General features: G+C 37.8%; 2 protein-coding genes across 4 annotated transcripts; one reads left to right on the forward strand and one right to left on the reverse strand.

The window, feature by feature from the left end:
- The first annotated feature begins 31 nt into the window (after positions 1-31).
- LOC106139010 (uncharacterized) lies at positions 32-1,971 on the forward strand. Its single transcript, XM_060947597.1, has one exon. The coding sequence runs from the start codon at positions 42-44 to the stop codon at positions 807-809; it is 768 nt and encodes a 255-aa protein (XP_060803580.1). The 5' UTR covers positions 32-41; the 3' UTR covers positions 810-1,971.
- A 2,287-nt stretch (positions 1,972-4,258) lies between these two features.
- Positions 4,259-14,132, reverse strand: LOC106139012 (BUB3-interacting and GLEBS motif-containing protein ZNF207). Of its 3 annotated transcripts, none has more exons than XM_013340345.2 (11): positions 13,896-14,132; positions 13,610-13,736; positions 13,272-13,398; positions 13,020-13,087; positions 11,840-11,964; positions 11,229-11,315; positions 9,294-9,485; positions 8,668-8,755; positions 7,392-7,478; positions 6,652-6,745; positions 4,259-4,704 (listed from the first exon to the last, which is right to left on the reverse strand). In XM_013340345.2, the coding sequence occupies exons 1-11, from the start codon at positions 13,934-13,936 to the stop codon at positions 4,613-4,615; spliced, it is 1,128 nt and encodes a 375-aa protein (XP_013195799.1). In that variant the 5' UTR covers positions 13,937-14,132; the 3' UTR covers positions 4,259-4,612. The 3 variants fall into 3 exon arrangements, with proteins under 3 accessions (XP_013195799.1, XP_013195798.1, XP_013195800.1); XM_013340344.2 differs by having other exon boundaries at positions 7,392-7,493; XM_013340346.2 differs by lacking the exon at positions 7,392-7,478.
- Positions 14,133-22,049: the final 7,917 nt, after the last annotated feature.

The raw sequence follows: 22,049 nt of genomic DNA on the forward strand, positions 1-22,049 counted from the left end.
AAAAGACGGACCTCACAGTCCTCCCGATAGAAGAAATCACGATGCCCGAGGAGGACGTCAGCGACCTGAGAGACGTGGTCGACGCGATCAACAAACTGTGCGAGACGATGAAGACCTCCCAATATGATGACGCGGAAACTTATGAAGAGGAAGCGGTTCCTTCTGAACCTGCACAAGCCTTCGATATTGATGAGGAATCTGTCGTCCCGCAGTACGCGGCGTCCGTCGCCGACGAGCCAGAGGAAGAGGCGGTTTATGTTTATAGAACTGAAGCGACCGTCGTCCCCCAATACACGGAATGCCACACGGATTTGATCAGCCCGCAGGAAATATCTGTGCGGAAAGTTGAAACCTATGCGGAACAGATCAGCCCTGAAGAAACGTCGTCTCAGAGAGTGGAAGCTACGTTCCAAGCAATGGAAGCTTATCGCCCGGAGAGATGGAGTGATTCTCAGATATCACTGCCTGGTCAGACTGAAGACGTCGAGACCGTGACGTCCGACACCGAACCGGCGGCCGCGCAGTTCGAACCGATAAGCGAAATGTACTACACGGCCTCGTCAGAAGTGTCTCTTCTGTCAGATTTAGATGTACCTGACAGAGCCCACGTCGACGAGGAAACTTTGCCTGAAAAAGAGACTAAAGATGATAGAAAAGAATGTGTGATAGCGGGCCACGTGGCTGCCATGAGGGAAAGATTCGAGAGTATGACGCGTGCCAACACGCCGTGTCCAGACTTGATGAGGTCTATGTCGCCTTCTCTAGACGTCTTCAGGAATATCACTCCCTCGCCTGATCACTTAGGGTAGGTAGTCAATCTTTCCAGTGTGTTCCGATGGTTCTTTATTATAGCTTAGAGGTGTATTGTGAAAGGTTTTATAATGTGGTAATCAGTATTTGTGTAAAGTTACTAGTCCTCGTCTTACTAAACACCAATTTATAGAAACGTGCCAAGATGTTTATACACTCTTAGATAAACGGTTGTGATTATTTTCCGTAGCTACATCTGATCGCAATTAACGAAAAGGTATACATATCGAGTGTTTAGTTTTAGTATTTGTTGGCCATTTTGAAGGCAATAAAGGATTGTAGAATTAGGTAAAGGCTCTACTTAGAGCTAGATATGTAATCATGTATGGAAACTATGATGCAAATAATATCCCATGTTATTAAGTGATTTTGGACGCTCAAATTTTGTAGTTTTGTAACTATTACATTGTCATAACTTAGTAACATGTAACAAATATACGTCGTCTATTTCAGACTTAAGTAGCTAATGGAAAATTGTTTTCTCTGTATTAAATTAATTTTAATTGTAAGAAATACAATGGATGCAGCATTCTCAAAAATGTTATCCGAAGACAGAAATTGCACCTTACAAAGCAAAAACTTAGCGGTCTTTTTGTAAATGCCTATCATCATCTATCTGCACACTTTTTGACACTTGCTGTATTCATTTTTGATTATAAACAGTAATTAATCTCTTTACTCGCTTTAAAATTCCAGATTATAATAAGAATACATTACGAGAAAGTTTAGCATTGTTTGTTGCATTTTTCGAAGTTGCCATAAATACAAGGTCCACATGAATTGAGTACAAATATGGCAAGACAGATTAAGGTCGCACTCATTTTGAGACATTACTTTGATAATATTTGTACTTAATTTGTGCAGATTTTAATAGTTTTAAGAGCACGTTAATTTTTGTTGTGACAATTTTTAGCGTCATGTTTATTTTTGAAATTATCTGTTGTGAATTTTCTACCAAAATATTTTAATTGGGTTGAAATACTTTACCGTGATACTAGTAGATACGAATACGATTATTTTTAAGTCTGTTGTATTCCGCGTACTTACTGTAAGGGTTTGGTATTGATATTTCTTCATTCTAGCATAGCGTTGTATTAAAATGTGTTATGTGTACAGATGGAACCTTTTATTATTGTAATTCAATATACAGCTTTATTAAAATGGTGTTTTTTTCATTTATTAAAAGTACTTGTGAGTCGAAATGAAAGATATAAGATCTAATGTGATAATGATAAACTATATCATTAAGGATCGAATAGATGTCAGATCAACCGACAGCTGTGGCGCCTCTGGCTTCAATATTATATTAAATCACTAGTGCGCTGATGTGGTCAGATCAACTGACAAAGAAGAATCCTCAGAGTGGGTAGGGTTATAAATTACTAACATGAAATTTATAGAAAGAACAAACGAGATGAGCGTTTAAGGGTTCGTACATTGTGGTACATTAATGAGAGCTATGTACCTACTTAGATTTTTTCTTGTAAACGGATGTCAAATCCGACGAAGGCCTTTCTCGTATGAATGTCAGATTAACAAATACTGCATCCTGCCCACGTAGCATGGTAATATCGCCGTTTCGCTTATTATTATGACGTGAAACGGGACAGCGATAGTTTTTCGCGCATGCTAGGCTACACCCGCTAGTATTGTTCCTTACCCAACCAAAATATTGACGTGGTTTAGATTTCAGATAGCGTAGACGTGATCTCCGAAGCTTTCTGAATAATCAGACCTGAAAAAGAGTTTTGTATTCCAACTAGAAATCGCTTCTGAGTATAGTACTTTTTGTATTAAGTAGCGATTGAACGGGTCTTGAACCGACAGCTTTGATGTGTGTCGTGGAAACGAACCGACGAGTCGTTATAGTGATAATGATTTCTTTTCAGTTCATACACATCGAAATCGAAAAATCTAGTACATAGGTCCAAACTATTCTATTCGCTAATAGTCTATCGCACCAATTTGAGAAAAAACGAAGTGTAAAGAAGTGTTGTTACCTTTTACAGAATTAAGTCGATTCAAAATGGTTCTTAACGTATTGATTTTCTTTATTTCTCGTAATTGGACCTTATGTGAACTGGGGGCCAATCGCGGTAAAATTAACGTATTAACCAAAACAAAACTACAACCAAATACGTTACGTTATGCATATTTCGTATCGCGCTATTTTTTGACAGCGGTTTTATCCTAAACCTTATATTTTTTTTATTGACATTTGCACGTCACGTCGTTGACATATTATCGTAAGAAATAGTGCTGCCAACATCGCTATCTCTATAATCAACCATCGATTACAAAAGTAACAAATGGTATTTTGTAAATACTCATGAAAGCCCTAAACGTCTCACGTTCGTCATTTCTGCGGAAACGATTCGGTAACGTCAACGATTCAACTGCTAGCGCGATACCATTTTTGGCAACGTAAAAACAAACTAAACCGAAGCTTAACTAAAACCAAAAACGTTACGCTAAACGGTTTAACCTTCGTAAAATACCGCGATTGCCCCCCTGATTGATTATAGAAATAGTGATGTTGGCAGCACTATTTCTTACGATAATATGTCAATGACGTAACGTGCAAATGTCAATAAAAAAATATAAGGTTTAGGATAAAACCGCTGTCAAAAATAGCGCGATGCCATTTCTTCGGTGAAACCAAATGTCAAACGTTAATCGAACGTTCCGTGAACGTATCTTCCAAACCAAAGCTGAACCGTTTCCGTTTGACAAATAGCGCGATACGAAATATGCATAACGTAACGTATTTGGTTGTAGTTTTGTTTTGGTTAATACGTTAATTTTGGCCCCTTGCATACTTCTTTCGCTTCATTCACATTCATAACTCTTCATGCAAGCTCGTCGGTTTCGGATACTCTTGCGCTGACATTTCGCTAGGATGTTCCTGATTAGATCAAGGTACGTTCGTCTTTTCACTCCACCGTTTTCATTCAAGCTCTCCTTGCATATTTGCAAAGTCATCCTGCTTTCATCCACTCCACATGACCAAACCATCTAAGCATTCCCTTTTGTATTCCTGACACTAACTTTTTTCTTATTGTAAGTACCTACTTACCGACTTACCCCTTTTGTTTTGTATTCATCTACAAGTCCGAGTGTATTCTCATTACATCTTGCTGGCTGCTTTTCTCGCCTAGGGTCTTATATACAACATAGATTACTTGTTTCCCGCATATACCAAGTTATATGTTACAATACAACACATACTGTATGCAATTACCGAAACTTCCAATAGTAGGATGAGTGCCCGATGGTAACTCCAATGCGGTGTGAAGGGAAATGATGGTTATTTATTAACCGTTCCAAATTAAGCGTGAAGTTGATAAAAAGGTCGAAAAAGTTATATACACGTCGTACACAAAAGCGGGATAAGCCGACACACATCCATTTGGAACAGCCCATAAATATTAAATAAAAACAAAAAATGTCTCAAGTCCACAGCGTTTATTGAGTAAAATAGTCAAAATCTACAAGAGTAGGCAAACGTCACAACTTCATGTGGAAATGCTTAAGAAAAATTCAAGGCAGATGATAACATTAACTCGTCTATTTAAATTATCCTTACACACATCTTAACACCAGAAATTAATTAATTCACTACTAAGTCTGCCGTCGACAGTCTATGTGAGAGCCGGTGATAGATAGATAGTAGCAATCGCGGGGACAGGGGGCCGGTAATCCAACAACGCAAGTTGTGACTCGGGCGTCGCCTGCGGTCCGCAGGGAACTGCCGGCCCAACCCCAGCGGGCGACCGCGGTCACCTGTCCGCTTACCTGCCGGCTACCGGAAGCGCGGCTGCATGACCGGCAGCCCGGGCACGCCGCCCGGGAACACGGCGCCCATCGGCACCACGCCGCCCGGCAGCAGCATCCCTGCGACACAAGGCGCGTTACGCGGGCCCGAGGGCGGCCACGGGACCGCGGGGCGGCCGCGGCCCCGGCCGGAGACCACTCGGTTCAGGTGCAGTATAAGCATAGGAACACAGGTAGGTAGGATAAATAATTCACATGAAAAAATCACACTTTAAAATACTCGGCGATGTAATCGTATTCGTAGTCATGCATGTTCAGTGTGATCCGAGACTGTTGCTCGTGGAATCCAATTCAGCCAACGACTATTAACTCGTTCGTTTCATGCACATTGTAAAGCGACAAACTACTGTACGTAAATATAATATTAGTGTACCCACCCGTGAAACCGACAAAAAGTCATTTTTTATAATGACACTACGAGAAAATCGAGACAGTAATAAGATAAGAGCTACTACAATAAGCAAATCCATTAACGAATGAGAATAAAATTACCGCTCATATATTCCGATGCTCGTGCGGATGGCACATCAAAATCACAGTTTTAGCTCTCGGTAGTGTTGGCTAGGAGGTCGGCCCGGAGGCCGTGTTAGTGGGTGTTAGGGAATGAGTATCGACAAGCTGTTATGTGTTTATCTTATGAGATGAGACAGAGATTATGCCGGTCTCCGCACGCTCCAGTGCTTTGCTTATCATATAGAGTAATACAAGAGGCACCCACCGAGCGCTCCTTAGCCGGAATCCGCCTTCGGCATTATGCGTATAATCGCAGAGCTCGACCGCGCTCTTAAAACATAATCCATTTTTACAGACAGTGATTAAATACAGCTAGTTCAGTTACCTTCAGGTTATTCGTCGTGGAAAATAGAAAAATGGTAAGTTTGCATTATTACAATTTATTCAAAATAATCAACACAATCACTCCCATTTTCCACGTGGATAAAGAATACTACATTATGAAAAACTAATGTGTATCTATTGAGCAAAAATTCCATTGAATTTAGTCAACACACATTACAGTTGGCAGAGTTCAACCGCTCTATATTAACCTTAATAAATGCATTAATAATACTGTGTCATTAAACATTGGTACTTTGAAATGTTATCCTAACACCAAAATTTCATCGGAATTATAAAAAATATGGACGAATAGAAATATGAATCGACACCTATTTTTCCATCATTAGAATGTGATAACCAGTCTTTTAAACATTTCATAAATAAATTCATGTTGTACACATTATACAAAATTTAACGCGTTTTGGATCAAGTAACATCAAAAATACATTTTTTCACATGTTAAGGTGACTGTTGTCGTTATGCGACATCAAAATAACAAATGTTATACTTATATCCTAACTCCTAACCTATGATATTAAGACTTGAATGATTAGAATACATAACACTGACTATCGAAGTTTTTCTAATAAGGTTTGCCAGAAAGGCCAAAGACAGTTGTAGACACCATGTCAAATTTGATATTATTATACAAAACACACAAATGAATGGAATATAACGATAGCAATCGATATCAAACTTCGTGGATCACCTAACAGTTGGCGATATTTGCAAATTGTCGATAAAAAAAATGTGTTGCATCACCTTGATTGTTCAACCTATTCATGGATAGTTGTTTAACAGGTCGGAATTGGTATAGATGAATGAGTTACTCGTCAAATGTTTTCTACGCTGACGATCGGGTTATACTCCATATTCTCGTCCCAAAAATTGTCAATTTCCTCTTATTTTAAAACAGTGAAAAAAAAAAAATAAAGACCGGCTTAATTCCGAAAGACGTTAAATCTTTCGCTATCGTTAGACAAAAAAGTGTCAATCTTCACCTGAATTTGAATGAAATTTATAACTCGTTCAACATGTTGTTTACTGTTTTTTTTTTTTGTGTTTGCCTATTTAGATGTAAACTCCTCAACGCCATCTATCGACAATTTGCAAATAACAGTCCCCCTCCCCCTGTCTAACGGTACGCATAATGCGGGTAGTTATACTGACCGGGTTGTATGGGGCGCATGAGGTTGAACTGCGGCATGACGGGCAACATGCCCATTACAGGCGGCATGGAGACGGGCACCCCCACTCTTACAGGCTGGAATCAAGTTGTTATACTTATTAGGGTGACTAACCGTCACACATTTATTTAATAACGTCGAATGGAAAATTACTATACCTACGGGACAAATTACACAGATTGAGTTAGCCTCAAAGTAAGTTCGAGACTTGTGTTACGAGATACTAACTCAACGATACTATATTTTATACTTATATAGATAAACATCCAAGACTCAGACCAATCAGAAGAAGTTCTTTTCTCATCATTAATTCATCAAAAAAGAGTAATTACTCTTTCACGTAAAAACTGGTGATTTTGAATTTTTATCATAAAATTTTCCATCAACGTAAGAGCATCAGAGAGGAATAATTACAATTTGAACATACATACATACATATTGTCACGTCTATATCCCTTACGGGGTAGACAGAGCCAACAGTCTTGAAAAGACTGAATGGCCAGGTTCAGTGGCTTTATGATAGAATTGAGATTCAAATAGTGACAGGTTGCTCTAGCCCATCGCCTAAAAAAAAAAGAATCCCAATTTTGTAAGCCTATCCCTTAGTCGCCTTTTACGACATCCATGGGAAAGAGATGTCCTATTCTTTTTTCATTGGTGCCGGGAACCACACGGCCACCAATTAAAAAAAAGGCAATTTGAAAGCTGCAGTGAACGCCATACCTGCATCATGACCGGCGGCAGCATGGGCCGCCGCATGGCCGCCTGCTGGCGCGCGGCCGCCACCGCGGCGGACATGTGCGCCGCCACCTGCGACAAGTACGACTGCTGCTACATCAAACATGGCCGCCCGCGGCGGGCGCGGCGCGCTGTACGCGGCGGCGGTGGTGGGGCTTTGTGATTTTGTTGTATTATATGGACGCTCGTCAAGAATGAACAGATGGTATACAACAGCCAGCAGAACACCCATATATGTATATTATACCATTGGTTTTTATCGTATACCGATATTTCCCCTATAAAAACTCTATATCACGGCCAGATAGATACTCGGTATTCTTTCTACGTTTTGAACGCCACTTGTAAAACAGACAAACTGATTTTGTTGTGACATTTCTATTATATGGACGCTCGTAAAGAATGAACAGATGGTTGAACATAAAACAGGCCATATATATTATAGCATTGGTTTTTGTCGTATACCGATTTTTTCCCTATAAAAACTCTATATCTCGGCCAGCTAGATACTCGGTATTCTTTCTACGCTTTGAACGGCGCTAGTAAAACAGACAAACTGTTATAACACTGATAATATAATACTTCAGAGAAGGGAGGCTCCTTGCATGACTTAGATACTGTTTTTACTTGAAGTAATCTTCTTATTTTTATTTCTATTATTATGAAAATTCTAAATGTTGAACTTTTTAAATTATAACTAAATCTCCACCACCTTGTGTTACATTTACTACAAACAAATTACAATAACAAATAGCCCAATATAATCAAAATTGGTGCCATGCCACTATTACAAATTTCGTGGTAAATAAGTACATATGTAAAAAAAAACGACAAGTTACCATTTACATCATGCACTAAATAAAAACACTGAAAAACGATGAGATATATTGATTAATTAAAACTTGAAAAATCCATAAATCAAGTAGAAATAATAAATTCAACATAGATCTTCCATTTCAACAAAACATAATAAAATTAATCGTAAATCAGTAGATAATAATAGATCTGTACCTTATTTTCAACCTTAAAAAACTTTCGAATTAAATTGAGAAAAGCCAAATTCGTGTAAACCATAAATCTAAGAAGCAATAGATCTGTACCTTATCTTCAATATTAAAAAATAATAATCATAAAGATTTTTAAAAATTTAAATTATGAAAATAGAACAAGCCCCATTTGCCATATTTAGACCGATAAATCACAAAAGCTTCTACCACCAACCTTTACCTTACACACATAGGATAATTGTTGACGAACTCACCTCCGCTTGGCTCGTGCTGGGAGTGATCATAACTGGGGCTGCTTGAGGTTGACTATGCGGAGCATCTGGTTTCGGTTTGGGACGATATCTGGGAGAATAACAGTTCAATTATTTATGGTAAGTTAAAACATCAGTTTTGGAATGTTTATTTATATCAACCAACATATGCAAAATTCAATTGTTCAAATTGCAAAGTTGCAGAGTGATAGAATTTTAGCAAAGCTTTTGTGACAAGCAAGAGAGGATCTTCACATACCCTTTGGTTCTGATCAAGAATTCAACAAATAAATTACCTACTTTAAACTAAGTTTACTGCAATTTCCAAACAGTCAGTGCAGGAGAACCGCTAACAAACTGCACGGCAGCATTTTCTTCAATAACGTCAACTTCAGAATTATCCAAACATAGAAATGTGGTGTGTAGAGAGGGAGAGCGAATGAGAGAGAGGGAGAGCGAATGAGAGAGAGGGAGAGCGAATGAGAGAGAATGAGAGAGAGGGAGAGCGAATGAGAGAGAGGGAGAGCCAATGAGAGAGAGGGAGAGCGAATGAGAGAGGGAGAGTGAATGAGAGAGGGAGAGCGAATGAGAGAGAAGGGAGAGCGAATGAGAGAGAGAGACAGCCTTACCTGGCGTTCCTGGCGCGCATCTCCTCGAGCGAGACGTCCTCGGGCGGGTGCACGATGCGGGAGCCCGCGCCCGCGGCCGGCACCAGCGCGCCCGCCTCGCCGCCCGCCGCCTCGCCGTTCTCGCGGGGCTCCGCGCCGCCCGCCGCGCCGCCCGCCGACGACGTCGTGGGCGGCGCGCTGATTGTCGCGTTGCTGTTTAGTTGAGTAGATTAGTTTCAATTAAGTTTTAAAATGTAAATACATCATCCATAGACGTAGAAAAAAAGAGGAACATAGTGTGGCTAAAAAAAAATTGTTAAGCTTCGTAACGGAGGGATTGTACGCATGTGTAAAGTGTGAGTAAGAAAGGTTGCATTCGGGGGATAATCTATGACGCAATGGCGGCCGGCTGTCCCGATTGGTGAGTGTGCGTGAGGCGTGTATATGTACAGTAAGCCGGCTTACTATTGGTACTTAATTTTGCGGTATAGTACAACTCAGTCTGCCTTTTTTTCCACGTCTATGAAATCATCGTCCTAGCGTTGGTCCTGAAGCCTTTTGACCGTAATCCTGTTTTGTTTCCTAATATTCTTTATTGCATAAAAATTTAAACAGTTCAAAAAATTGTTACAAATATAAATATATACGGGAGAAATTACACAGATTGAGTTGCCTCGAAGTAAGTTCGTAACTTGTGTTACGAGATACTAACCCTAAGATACTATATTTTAGAATATATACTTATAAAGATAAACATCCAAGACCTAGGCTAATCAGAGAAAGTTCGTTTCTCATGCCCTGGCCGAGATTTGAACCCGAGACCCCCGGTGTCACAGACAAGCGCACTACCGCTGCGCCACACAGGCTGCCTTTATAAAAGAAATAAATCACTTGCAATGGCGGACTTATCTGTTGAAATGATCTCTTCCAGTCAACCGATTAGGTTCGGAATTTAGCATGCTTCATGTAAAATTTGCACTCACATCTGATCTGATCTGTGCAGCTTTTGTACGGCATTCTAACCCATATTGGAGCCCTGAGGTAAACCTTTGACCATGATCCCAGGGTTGGGTAAAAAAAGTTTATACATGAAATTACTCCTTAATGAATGTCATTTATGAAAAAGAAATGCACTAATCCACAGTTCCGGGAAAAAGAAAAGAAACTAGTATGTAAGAGAAATAAGTATTCAAAGCATAAAAAAAACAAATATTATCATTCCAGGCAGGGTAAAGACAGAGTGAGTGAGATAAATTACTGAAAGTTGTTAAAAAAAATAGTGAGTCATATTTTTTTTTTCTTAATATTGTGCAATCAAGAGTTTTAAAGTATTACGAAATTTGTATATGCATGTATATACAAATGAAAAAAAAATATGTTATGTGTATATCCCTGAGCCAACAGTCTTGAAAAGACTGAAAGGCCACATTCAGCTGTATGCTTAGTGACGGAATTGAGATTCAAATAATGACCGGGGCTAGCCAGTCCCTAAAAGACGAATTTCAAATGTTTAAGTCTAGTAGTCTACCTAGTCTAGACTAGTAGTAGTCTATTAAGGAAAGAGATGGTGCATGCCTTAGAAGTAGGCTAGGCTTATTTTGCTTTGCACTGACGTACAATACGTTAGATAATACAATCGTAGGGAGCTAAAGAACATTTTGGACAGTGGACATTCTACAAATTTACGTCTATAATATCCCTTGCGGGGGTCAGAGCCAACAGTCTTGAAAAGACTGAATGGCCACGTTCAGCTATTTGGCTTATTATAGAATTGAGATTCAAATAGTGACAGGTTGCTATCCCAAGTTTGTAAGCCTATCCCTTAGTCGCCTTTTACGACATCCATGAGAAAGAGATGGAATGGTCCTATTCTTTTTTGTATTGGTGCTAGCAACCACAAACAACACGGGTTTTTAAAATATTCAGAAAATAAAATTTTTCGTAATAGAAACTTACCTATACGCAGGGAAAGTAGGCTTGTTTGGATTCGACGTGGGTATGCTGGCTGCTGGGAACAGGGGCCGCATTCCGGGCATCATCATCCTTCAAAAAAAAAATGATTGTGTAATTTAAAATACACGTTTCTCTTGTCATGTCCTATCCAATATCTTTCTCAATAAATCATTGGAAATATGGACGATTTATTGTTACTGATGTTATAGCACGCTCCTTGAAATTTTTTTGTAATTAGTCTGTTTTCTCAGTGAATTATTTTATGTTATTCTTATGGGAAAATAAAGTTTTTCTAAACCTTGTTACTGATTTTTATCTAACATTAAAATAAAAACAGCCAATGTAACTGTTTCTCTAATTCTTTATATTAAAATACTAGCGACCCGCCCCGGCTTCGCACGGGTGCAAAATTCGGAAAAATTATACATAAAAACCTTCCTCTTGAATCACTCTACCTGTTACAAAAAACCGCATCAAAATCCGTTGCGTAATTTTAAAGATTTAAGCATACAGACAAACAGACTAAAAATTTTTATGCAAATTTTAATACGAAGATCTTTTAATATCGTAATAAATAAAAAAACTGTGTAAAACATATTTGTTCTTTTACTCACCTAGGTGCCTGCATAAATGAGGGCATCATGGGGTTCATGGGCATAGGCCCATACATCCCTGGTGGCACGGGGCCCATCGGAGTGGGCAGTATGCCGGGGTTCACGGACGATGGACCAGCTCCAAGCTGTGAAAGAGACAATGTATAATACTCTATCCCTCTTTAATGAATTGATGAATGTGCATATTGAAGCTAGTGTGGAAAGTATGTAGGGCTTGTGCAAAGATTCTTTCTCTCCCTAATGCTTCTGGAAAGAGTGAGATGATTATATGTAGTGCTGCAGATCGACAGTAGTAGACAGTAGTCTTTGACACTATTGTACAAAAGTGAGTTATAGATAGTATTGTTAGGCCTATTGATAGGGTAGAAGATTTTTTCAAAGGTAATTAATACTAATTATTTGGATCTTCTTCCTCGCTATAGACCCAGTTGAATCCTCAACACACTGGAGAGGAGCCCAGGGTAAGCTCTTGACCATGGACCCTGGATTGGGTGAGTCAGTTTTTTACAGGAAGCGACTTTGTCTGACCTCTGTAAACTTTGCAGGTGAACTTAACTTGTAGGATCATATGGTTACACATACAGTTGCCTGAATGTGCAGGTTTCCTTATGATGTTTTCCCTCACCCTAAGAGCACCAGTAAGTTATCAAACTATTGTACATAACTTCAAAATTGGTCATTGGTACATGCCACAGTGGGATTCGAACCAGTGCCTGTGAGGAACCACGTTTTGACCAGATTACCTTACAGATTCGACCACAGACTCTCTAATTATATGTATGTTCTCTCTTTATTCATCATGAGTACCCAATTGTACCCCCAACTTTGCTTTCTAGGCACAAACTAGTCATACCTAGCATTTATATATAGTTTGATGTAAATAATGAAAGATAATAATAATAAATAAGTAGTGCATATTATACTGTGGTATACAAGCACACATATATATCATTGTTTTAGAAACTAAAGTTTCTAAGTAAATGATTATTCAACTTCAATTCAGTTGATTTTAAATTACAAAACATTATTATCTAATAATGTATACAGTAAGTGACTCTGTGCCAACTCTTGCCAATATATATATATATCTATGTTGAAAATATATTCAAACAATTTGACTTACTGTTATTATTGCCGACAGTGACAAGTGCACCATAAAATAACCAAAAAGTTCTCTTACCAAGGCTGGTGTAGCTTTTTTCTTTGCTGCAGGTTCATCATCTTCACTGTCCGAGCCCTTGCCCCCACCTAGAGAAGTAAAATGTTATAGTACAAAGCATTTAACAAATAATTAATCTACTCACCATTGTTGGAACTAACTACACATCCATAACACCTAAGACTACAGTGCCTGGAGTATAAAATAAAAAACTTGTACATACATTTTGATCCAATACCAACTGTAGACGCTAAAAATAAAACATTTTTATACCTGATTTCTGCTTTTCATGCTCCTTCACATCTTCAGGTGGAATACCTTCCATACCATAGATTTCTATTTCAATATTTGACCTATTTGGTAATGAGTTGGGGACTTTATCTATGGCTTCTTTGTGAACCTGCAACAAATTAATTAATAAATACCTTCATTTTTACAGCTGTTAAAATAAATTTTAAATGTGTATATATTCTGATATTTACTTATTTTAGCGAGAAGTAAATGAAGATGCAAATTATCTAAAGATATTACTACGAGTTAAAAAAGGAATGTCGTGTGGCGTGGGCGGGCGGGGCGACTGCCAAGTCACTAGGGCGGGCGCACGGACTCACCTGCATGCAGTGTATAGACAGTCCTGGGCCAGTGTACAGCTTCTTGTGACAAATGTGGCATTTGAAATGTTTCGCCTTTTGATGTTGAATCAAAATCTTTTCGTCGTCAAACTCCCTATTGCAATACCTGGGATTTTATGGTCATGGAAATTACAGTGTATAATGCAGAGCAATGACACGATTGGTTATTAATATGAATAAATAAATGTGGGAAATTATTACTTGACCTAAATTACTGAAGGTCACGTGTAAATTTCGCAGTTCGCTTTTATTTTGAAAAGGATACCAGCACCACGGTTTAGACGCCTTCTTCTTTTTTCTGCCCATTGTGTGTAGCTTACTTCCAAATGAAACTTAAGAAACAATTTTTTACACTAATGTTTATCAATACACTTAACTACAAATATATCACAGTTATCAGTATAATTTCTTCAATTTAAAATCGATGTCATGCAGCTGTGCGCAGTTTTCATAAAGGAAAAAGCAACTCAAAACAAGATGGCGACTGGCTTGACTTTTTGACAGCAGTGTTACCAGTCACAATTTTTTTTTTATTTTTTTTTAACAGCTATGGATACATGTGATTTGGTATTTTCCAAGATAACATATAATCACGTCTCAAACCCATATGCGGTTGACTGAGCCAATAGTCTTAAAAGTCTGAGGCAACTTACAGCTGTATTGTTTAATTCGCTTAGGCGCTTAACCCGGGCGCTCAGTGTCTCGCACGAATGGTTTCTACATTTACAAAGAAGTGGACACTCTGTAGCTCCTTCTCGCACCTATGCTATTCTAAGTTAAGTGAAGTGAAACAGTGCAAGTGAATGATTTAAAATTAAGCTACCGGCGCTTGCGATTATATCACAGAAGAAATCATACCAAATAATTATAAACCTGTTCATTATATCACAATAATAATACTGTTGCCTATTATAGCTAAGTAATAACAAAAAGTTTAATAATTTATAGCCTGGCCAGAGTTTCGAAGCAAAATAATAATTACAACAAAAGGATTACTTGCAACTTATATCTATCCAGTCCAGAAAGGTGAATCAGCTGTGTGCCTACGCATTTTCACTTTCTACTATTTGTCAGCCTATCTTTTTCATTTGACTACGGCGCCGTAAAGCGGGTGATACTAACGATTCCCGAAAATAAAGCTTTTCCATGCCATTAAAGCGTACTCCACCAACAACACCAAATATGTCAAAATCAGACACTGATTTGTCAATCCCTCGCACCGAAATAAGTTCTGAGGACCTCCTTCACAATATTACCACACGACATAAAAGGCCGCGTCAGGGCTCCTCATCACCTACCCAAGTGAATCAATTTAGCAGTGATTTGAGGGAAATGATGGAGGCACTCCACACATCATCTATTAATCAACAAAAAATGATGAATAAACTAATAGAAGAGGTCGCTGAGATCAAAAAACAAAATATTAAAATCCAAAAATCTAACGTGCAAATTGAAAATACCTTGGAAAGCCTAAAAAATAGTAATGAAAATATGTTGAAAAGAATACAGCTTCTTGAAAAAGAGCGCTTTGATCAACAAAACTATATAGTCAGCCTAGAGAAGAAAATAGAGAACATGCAGCAGACTTCTCGTCCATCCAATGTTGAAATACGAAATGTTCCAGCGGTCCAGGAAGAATCGTTTACGGACCTGACGGCCCACCTACAAAATATAGGACAAGCACTACATGTGGAAATCCAACCCTCGGATATACGTGACACTTACCGCATAGGAAAGAATAAAATAATCGTTGCCGAATTTCAATCTGTTCACCTGAAGAATAAAGTTTTGGCAGCGGCACGCAAATATAATAAAGATCACAGTGGAGACCAACGACTCAACACTTCCAATATTGGCCTTGCAGGGGACCCCACCCCCATATACATATCCGAGTACCTTGCAGGAAGCAACAGGAAGCTGTTCTACGAGGCCCGAGAATACGCTAAAGCCAACAATTACAAGTTTTGCTGGACCGGAAACGGAAATATTTACATGAAGAAGGATGAGCAATCGAAAGCGATTCGCGTAGACTCTGAAATCACGCTGAACTCTCTCCTAACAAAACAATGACTATATGTCAGTACAAACCATTTGTCTGTATTGTTTGAGCCTTTTATTATGAAAATTTCTTACAATATGTGTTTTTGCATTTACTTAGCCTATCCTTATTTACAAATTTATCTGTTTAATAACATTTGCTGGGAATATAAAAGTTTCATATTATATAATCTACATACATCACTTATATCACACAAACCATATACATATATTATAACACTTACACTTAATTCGTTATACACAACACAAAATATGAATACGTATCTTGATAAGCATAATTGTCTATACTTAATGACCTTCTTTTTGTGGTACGGTGCGCAATTCCAACTCTATTTAAAAAATAATAATACAATAAATTTATTATTAAAAATAATATGACAGATATCAGCTCTTATTTCAATGAGTTGGAGGCGCTTAATGTATCACAAAGTTATTTATGTGCACCGGATCAATGTTTCAAATATATAAATTGTAATAAAAAATCTCTGACTGTTATTCATTTGAATATTTGTAGCATAAACTGCAACTTTGACCAATTCCAAACACTTCTTTCAACTTTAAACATACAATGTGATATTATTATCTTAACAGAATGTTGGTTATCAGTTACGCCATATCTCCCTAAATTGAATAACTTTACATCATATCAAACGATAGATGATGGCAATCAAAATGCAGGCGTCGTTATATACATTAGAAACACCTTGGATTGTAATGTCTTCGAACCTAAAATTATAAAGGAAGCTGATTGTCTAGTTTGTACACTTGGAACGGAGTTCGCTTTCATAGCTGTTTATAGATCACCATCATATAAAAACACAGACATATTCTTAAATTCTATCAATGATCTTCTATTGACCCTAAAATCCTATAAAACAGTTGGTTTAATGGGAGATCTTAATATAGATATACACACTTGTGACAGCGATAACCGTTCTGACAATTACCTCAACCTGATGGCAGCACACGGTTTGCTTCCGACGTATACCTATCCCACTCGACTGCAAAAATGTATTGATCATATTTTATTAAAAACTGATAAAAATTCCACTGCAATAGTTCTCGAATCTTCTATCACCGATCACTATCCAACATTGCTGTCGCTTCAGTTGACACGAGAAAAATCTGTTAAATCCATAACACGTACTAAAATAAACTATGAACAAATAAAAATTGACCTAGCTTCTTTTGATTTTTCGCAAATAAAACAGCATCAAAACGTAAATTCTGCTACAGATCTTTTGGTTTCATCAGTCAGTGATATAATAAACAAAAACACCGTTAGGTACACACCCCCCCGTAGTAAGAGAAATCTGAAGCCTTGGATTACTCCAGGCCTTCTACGCTGCATACGAAATCGAGACCGAATGCATAAACAATTAAAAAAACAACACAATAACGTCACGCTTGCGATTACTTATTCAAGATACAGAAATTATATCAATAAACTTTTGAAGAAATTGAAGAAAGAATACAATAGGCAGGCTCTAATGAGGACGAAAAATGATCCCAAATTAAAATGGAAGGCGATCAAAGAAATCACAAATATTGCACCATCACGCGTTAGTTCTAAAGCCCTCCTAAAGTCTACACATGATCCTACCAAATCTGTGAATGAGGTTAATAACTACTTTGTAAATGTTGGGAGAAACTTAGCTAATACAATAGGGCAAACTAATAAAACTTCATTTGTACCTCCCACAGCACCAGTTTCATCCCCTCGAAACTCCTTTGCTCTTTTTAATGTCACTAATGACGAAATTAATGACCACATAATGAATTTAAGAAGAGATTGCGCTACTGGGTGGGACAACATTTCATCCCGTATTCTGCAATCATCACGTGAAATTTTTGTCCCATTACTAAGACATATCTTTCAACTATCACTCACAAGTGGAGTTTTCCCAGATGCATTTAAGAAAGCCATCATTCATCCAATTTATAAGGGTGGTGATGGAGACGATGTCACCAACTATCGTCCGATATCTGTGCTTACTGCAATGTCAAAATTATTGGAAAAAATTATTAATTCTCGGCTACTCAGATACCTTAATGCTAATAATATAATCTCAAATAATCAGTATGGTTTCAGAGCGGGTAGATCGACGGAGGATGCAGTATCTGCACTGGTTGATGACATAGTTGACTGCTTTGAAAAACAGAGAAAAGGACTAGGATTATTCCTAGATCTATCAAAAGCCTTCGACACCGTCTCTATCCCCAAACTTCTTTTAAAGTTGGAGGCTGTCGGTATTCGTGGTGTGGCTTTGGATCTTTTTAGAAGTTACCTGTCTAATCGGACACAAAAAGTAAAAATTGAAGAATACACAAGTGAAGAGGAGTACATAACAACTGGAGTCCCGCAGGGAAGTGTCCTTGGCCCCACACTTTTCATTATATATATCAATGATTTGTGCAAACTAACAATTCCTTTTTGTAACATATATACTTATGCTGATGACACAGCTTTATTAGTATCCGGTCGCTCATGGGAAGAAGCCCAAATACATGCAGAATCAGCCTTGGCCGTTGTTATGTCTTGGTTATCTGATAACCTACTCTCGCTTAATTTATCAAAAACTAATTGTTTGCCATTTGGACTTAATTCGACAACACTTCCTTCACATCACAATTTTGTAATCAAAGCCCATATATGCCAAAACCTGACCCCGAATTGCACTTGTTCAGTTATCCCCCAAGTAACTAACGTCAAATATCTTGGTATTATTCTAGACCAAAAATTAAAATGGCTACTACAAATTAAGTCGCTTATTTCTCGCGTGCGGAAAATGATATTTGTCTTTAAAAATCTTAGAAACGTGGCGGATTCTGATACACTGAAAAATACCTATTTTGCCCTATGTCAGTCTATTCTAATGTATGGTGTTCGGGTCTGGGGGTCAGCAGCAAAAACAAACTTACTGCCATTGGAAAGGGCACAGAGGGCTGTCCTTAAAGTGATGACACGTAAACCATACCGTTACCCAACCTCTCAGCTTTACACCGACGTAAAAGTGTTGGCAGTGAGGCAGCTCTTTGTGTTACAGACGGTACTTAAAAAACACTCTCTGCTAAAGTTTGACCCAAACCTCAACGCTAACCGACGACGACATCTTCAGTATAAGGTTTGCATAATACCACAACACAGAACATCAACAGCAGCCAGAAACTTCAGTGTATTAGGCGCAAAACTTTATAATAAATTAAACAAAGAAAGCAATATTTACTCATGCTCAAAATTTGTTTGCAAAAAACGTGTGCAAAAATTTCTACATTCATTAAATTACGACGAAACCGAAAACCTGTTACTCTAACTGTCTTCCATTCTGTATCCAAATCCTGCTTTCAATTTCCTAACAAACACACATTTATTTTCACACAACCCACACACACACACAAACACATACACACTTCACACATGCCACCTTTTGTACCCAGCAAATCAATTTAGTTAAGTTTCTAGCTAAGGCTTCATTTCTTTAGTAACTTTTAAATAAGGTTTCCCAAAAATAACAGACTAGTCTAGTTTGGGAAACCTAGATCATTACTCTGTTCTTATTGCCATAAGCACTAAACTCTATAAATTTCCCTGCCACCCCGGGGCAGCGGTCTCTGAGATACAGACTAACGTCTAGTTCAGAGATTGATTGTGTCTGGTTGGGGCAGGGGACTTTATAATACAATTATATAAACATGTACTTACTCCCTTTGTGTACTATGTAATGTGTTCTATGTCATAATGGCTAAATAAAGAATTTATTTATTTATTTATTTAATTATGGAATTGAGATTCAAATCGTGACAGATAGCTTGCCCATCCCAAGTTTATTGCTTAGCCTATCCCTTAGTCGTCTTTTATGACACCCATAAGAGATGAAGTGGTCCTATTTTAAAGTGCCGGACACCACACAGTAAATTCAGACCATAAAGTCGCAGAGGTCAGATCTTGCTCAACGTGGATCATGGTTACATCCAAATATATGTACCTATGTGCTGTTTCCCTAACCGACAAAGCAACCTCGGTGTGCTGAGTAGTACCTATATAATTATTGAAATTTGACAAGGATGACGTATTCTGCCTGAGCAAAGACTGACCAGAGCTCATCATGTTTTGTGCTTCAGATTTCAGACCGCCCTTTCAGAATGCTTTTTACCACGAGACATTGATATATTAATATACCTAACCAATAATTTCATTGTTTACAATACTTAGTCGTATCATTAAAAAATTATGACCTTGTCTTTAAATGATAAAAATACCTACCAGGAGGCACGGTTGACGGCACTTACTAGGATTATGCATATTTGCCGTCGACTTACTGGAATCTTCTGTTATCACATCTTTGACAGCCTGTGGAAGGCTCGTGAGCCGCTCATGAGACGGTTAAGACGCGGCATGACATTCATGAATTGGAGGCGTGCTCCTCACGGCTTCTCTTGATTGGTCCAAATTTGCACATCATTTTCGCAATGATGTGTTAACGGATTAATTTTATCAGAGATGTTTTTGAAAAGAGTGTAAAATATCTTGTACTTGTTATCTTATTCTACGAATACCTAGATAAGTTGGAATGACGATATTGACGCTGATCCAGTTACCAACCAAAAAAGTCGAAAGGACTACTCCTATATATGTTTTTGAAGACGACGGAGAAAGGATGCGGTGGTGGCTTTTTATTGGTCCTTTTTCATCCTACTTGCTTCAGTTTCAGTTAAGTCCTCTTTGCGAGAGATCCCAGGGTTCACCAGTGACTATGTCCAGAAGAGTGTAAGTCAGGTAATAAGGTACCGACACGGAGTAACTCCTATTTCAATAACTTGAACCTGTTAGCTAGGGATGTACTTTGCTTGGATCAAGGTTGTTGCACTACATCGAGTGCTTATTCCAATGTTAAAACCTTAGGCAATTATCTATAATTAAAAAGGTATATTTGAGGTGTCTACTTAAGTAATTTTAATTAAACATAACTTTCTACATTATTAGGTACCTAAATTTACCGGGTGCGAAACCGAGACTTAATGTAGAAGAATGATGACTACCTGTTCTGTAAGCTACTTATATAATACGTATGATTGACCAATGACCATGTTAGGTATTGCTAAAAATCCAAAAGGTACAGAAGCAAAATCTTTTAAGTGCATCATTTATACTTGATTTTATTTTTATAGTCCATAAAATTTAGTTATGGCACAATTTGTAATTATGAAATAAATGTTACTTACATGTTAGTGGATCAGTAAAGTAGGTAACTACACTATTGTTCATATAGTTATAGCATGCAATTGTATTGTTTCCAATACAATTAATATGCATTAATATCGTCTTTGAAAGTCACGGATTAAATAAGTTACCTACTTTTATGGTACCCATAGGTACAGTATATTAAATGTAACTTTACGCATTCACAGCTACTGAACGAGATGTAGCTAAGGAACAAATAAGGATCAGAAACAGTTACCTGCCTGCCTAAGGTTTGCCCGAAAACTGAACAAAGAGATATAGGTACTACAGACAGTAATAAAAAGTTTAAAAAATATGTAGAATTTCCATACCATCCATTCTAAAATCCTAAGAAAAATCACAATAAGGTCGACACTCGGTCAAAAAAGGGTCGTAAGACCGAAATAATAATGAAAGGCTTCTCAAATTGCATGACAGTTGTCATCTTTCCCAATAATCGCAGCTGAAACCGGTGGAAAAACGCTTAAAATAACTCCACAGTATTAATTAATAAGATTCTGAATGAGAAATAAGTTACTAACTAAACTAGCAAGTGGGAAAGTGGTATTAAATGAAAAATTGACGTAGAAAACGAAAAGATTACCTATATCCTAATGAATTTACAAGTGCAGAAACCAAATGTTAATTTTTTATTTTACCGGTTTTTTTATATCTAGGTGTTGTAGATGACTGTACCAATAATAACTATCAAGTGAGTTGAATAACTAACCACCCATCTATATAATTTCCGCCCAGTGCTTCAGCGGTGTAAGCATCGCCCTACATAGTTAGTGGTATGCCTAAGTGCTTTGCGATGGGGACTAAAGTGCAATATGTGTTCGCGCGCTGAAGAAGGTGACCCAGGACAAAGCAGCTCAGCAGATACATACGTTTCTTTCTCAAATGCATGTGAGTATTTTAATCGAAAATAGTGAGATTTTGTTCTAATTATTTAAATAAATGAAATGAGTCAACGAATTGTTTCCAACGATACCGCTGTATTTATCTCTTATTTGTGAAATCACTCCCATGGAAACATCGAGTTTATAGTGCCCGACACGAAAGTTAAACGAAATTCTATGGACACTGCGCATAAGTTTTCAAATTCTAGAGTCTACTTATTTTCCGGCTGCTATTTTC

The sequence above is a fragment of the Amyelois transitella genome, chromosome 13 (assembly GCF_032362555.1).
Source record: "Amyelois transitella isolate CPQ chromosome 13, ilAmyTran1.1, whole genome shotgun sequence".
NCBI classification, from domain to species: domain Eukaryota; kingdom Metazoa; phylum Arthropoda; class Insecta; order Lepidoptera; family Pyralidae; genus Amyelois; species Amyelois transitella.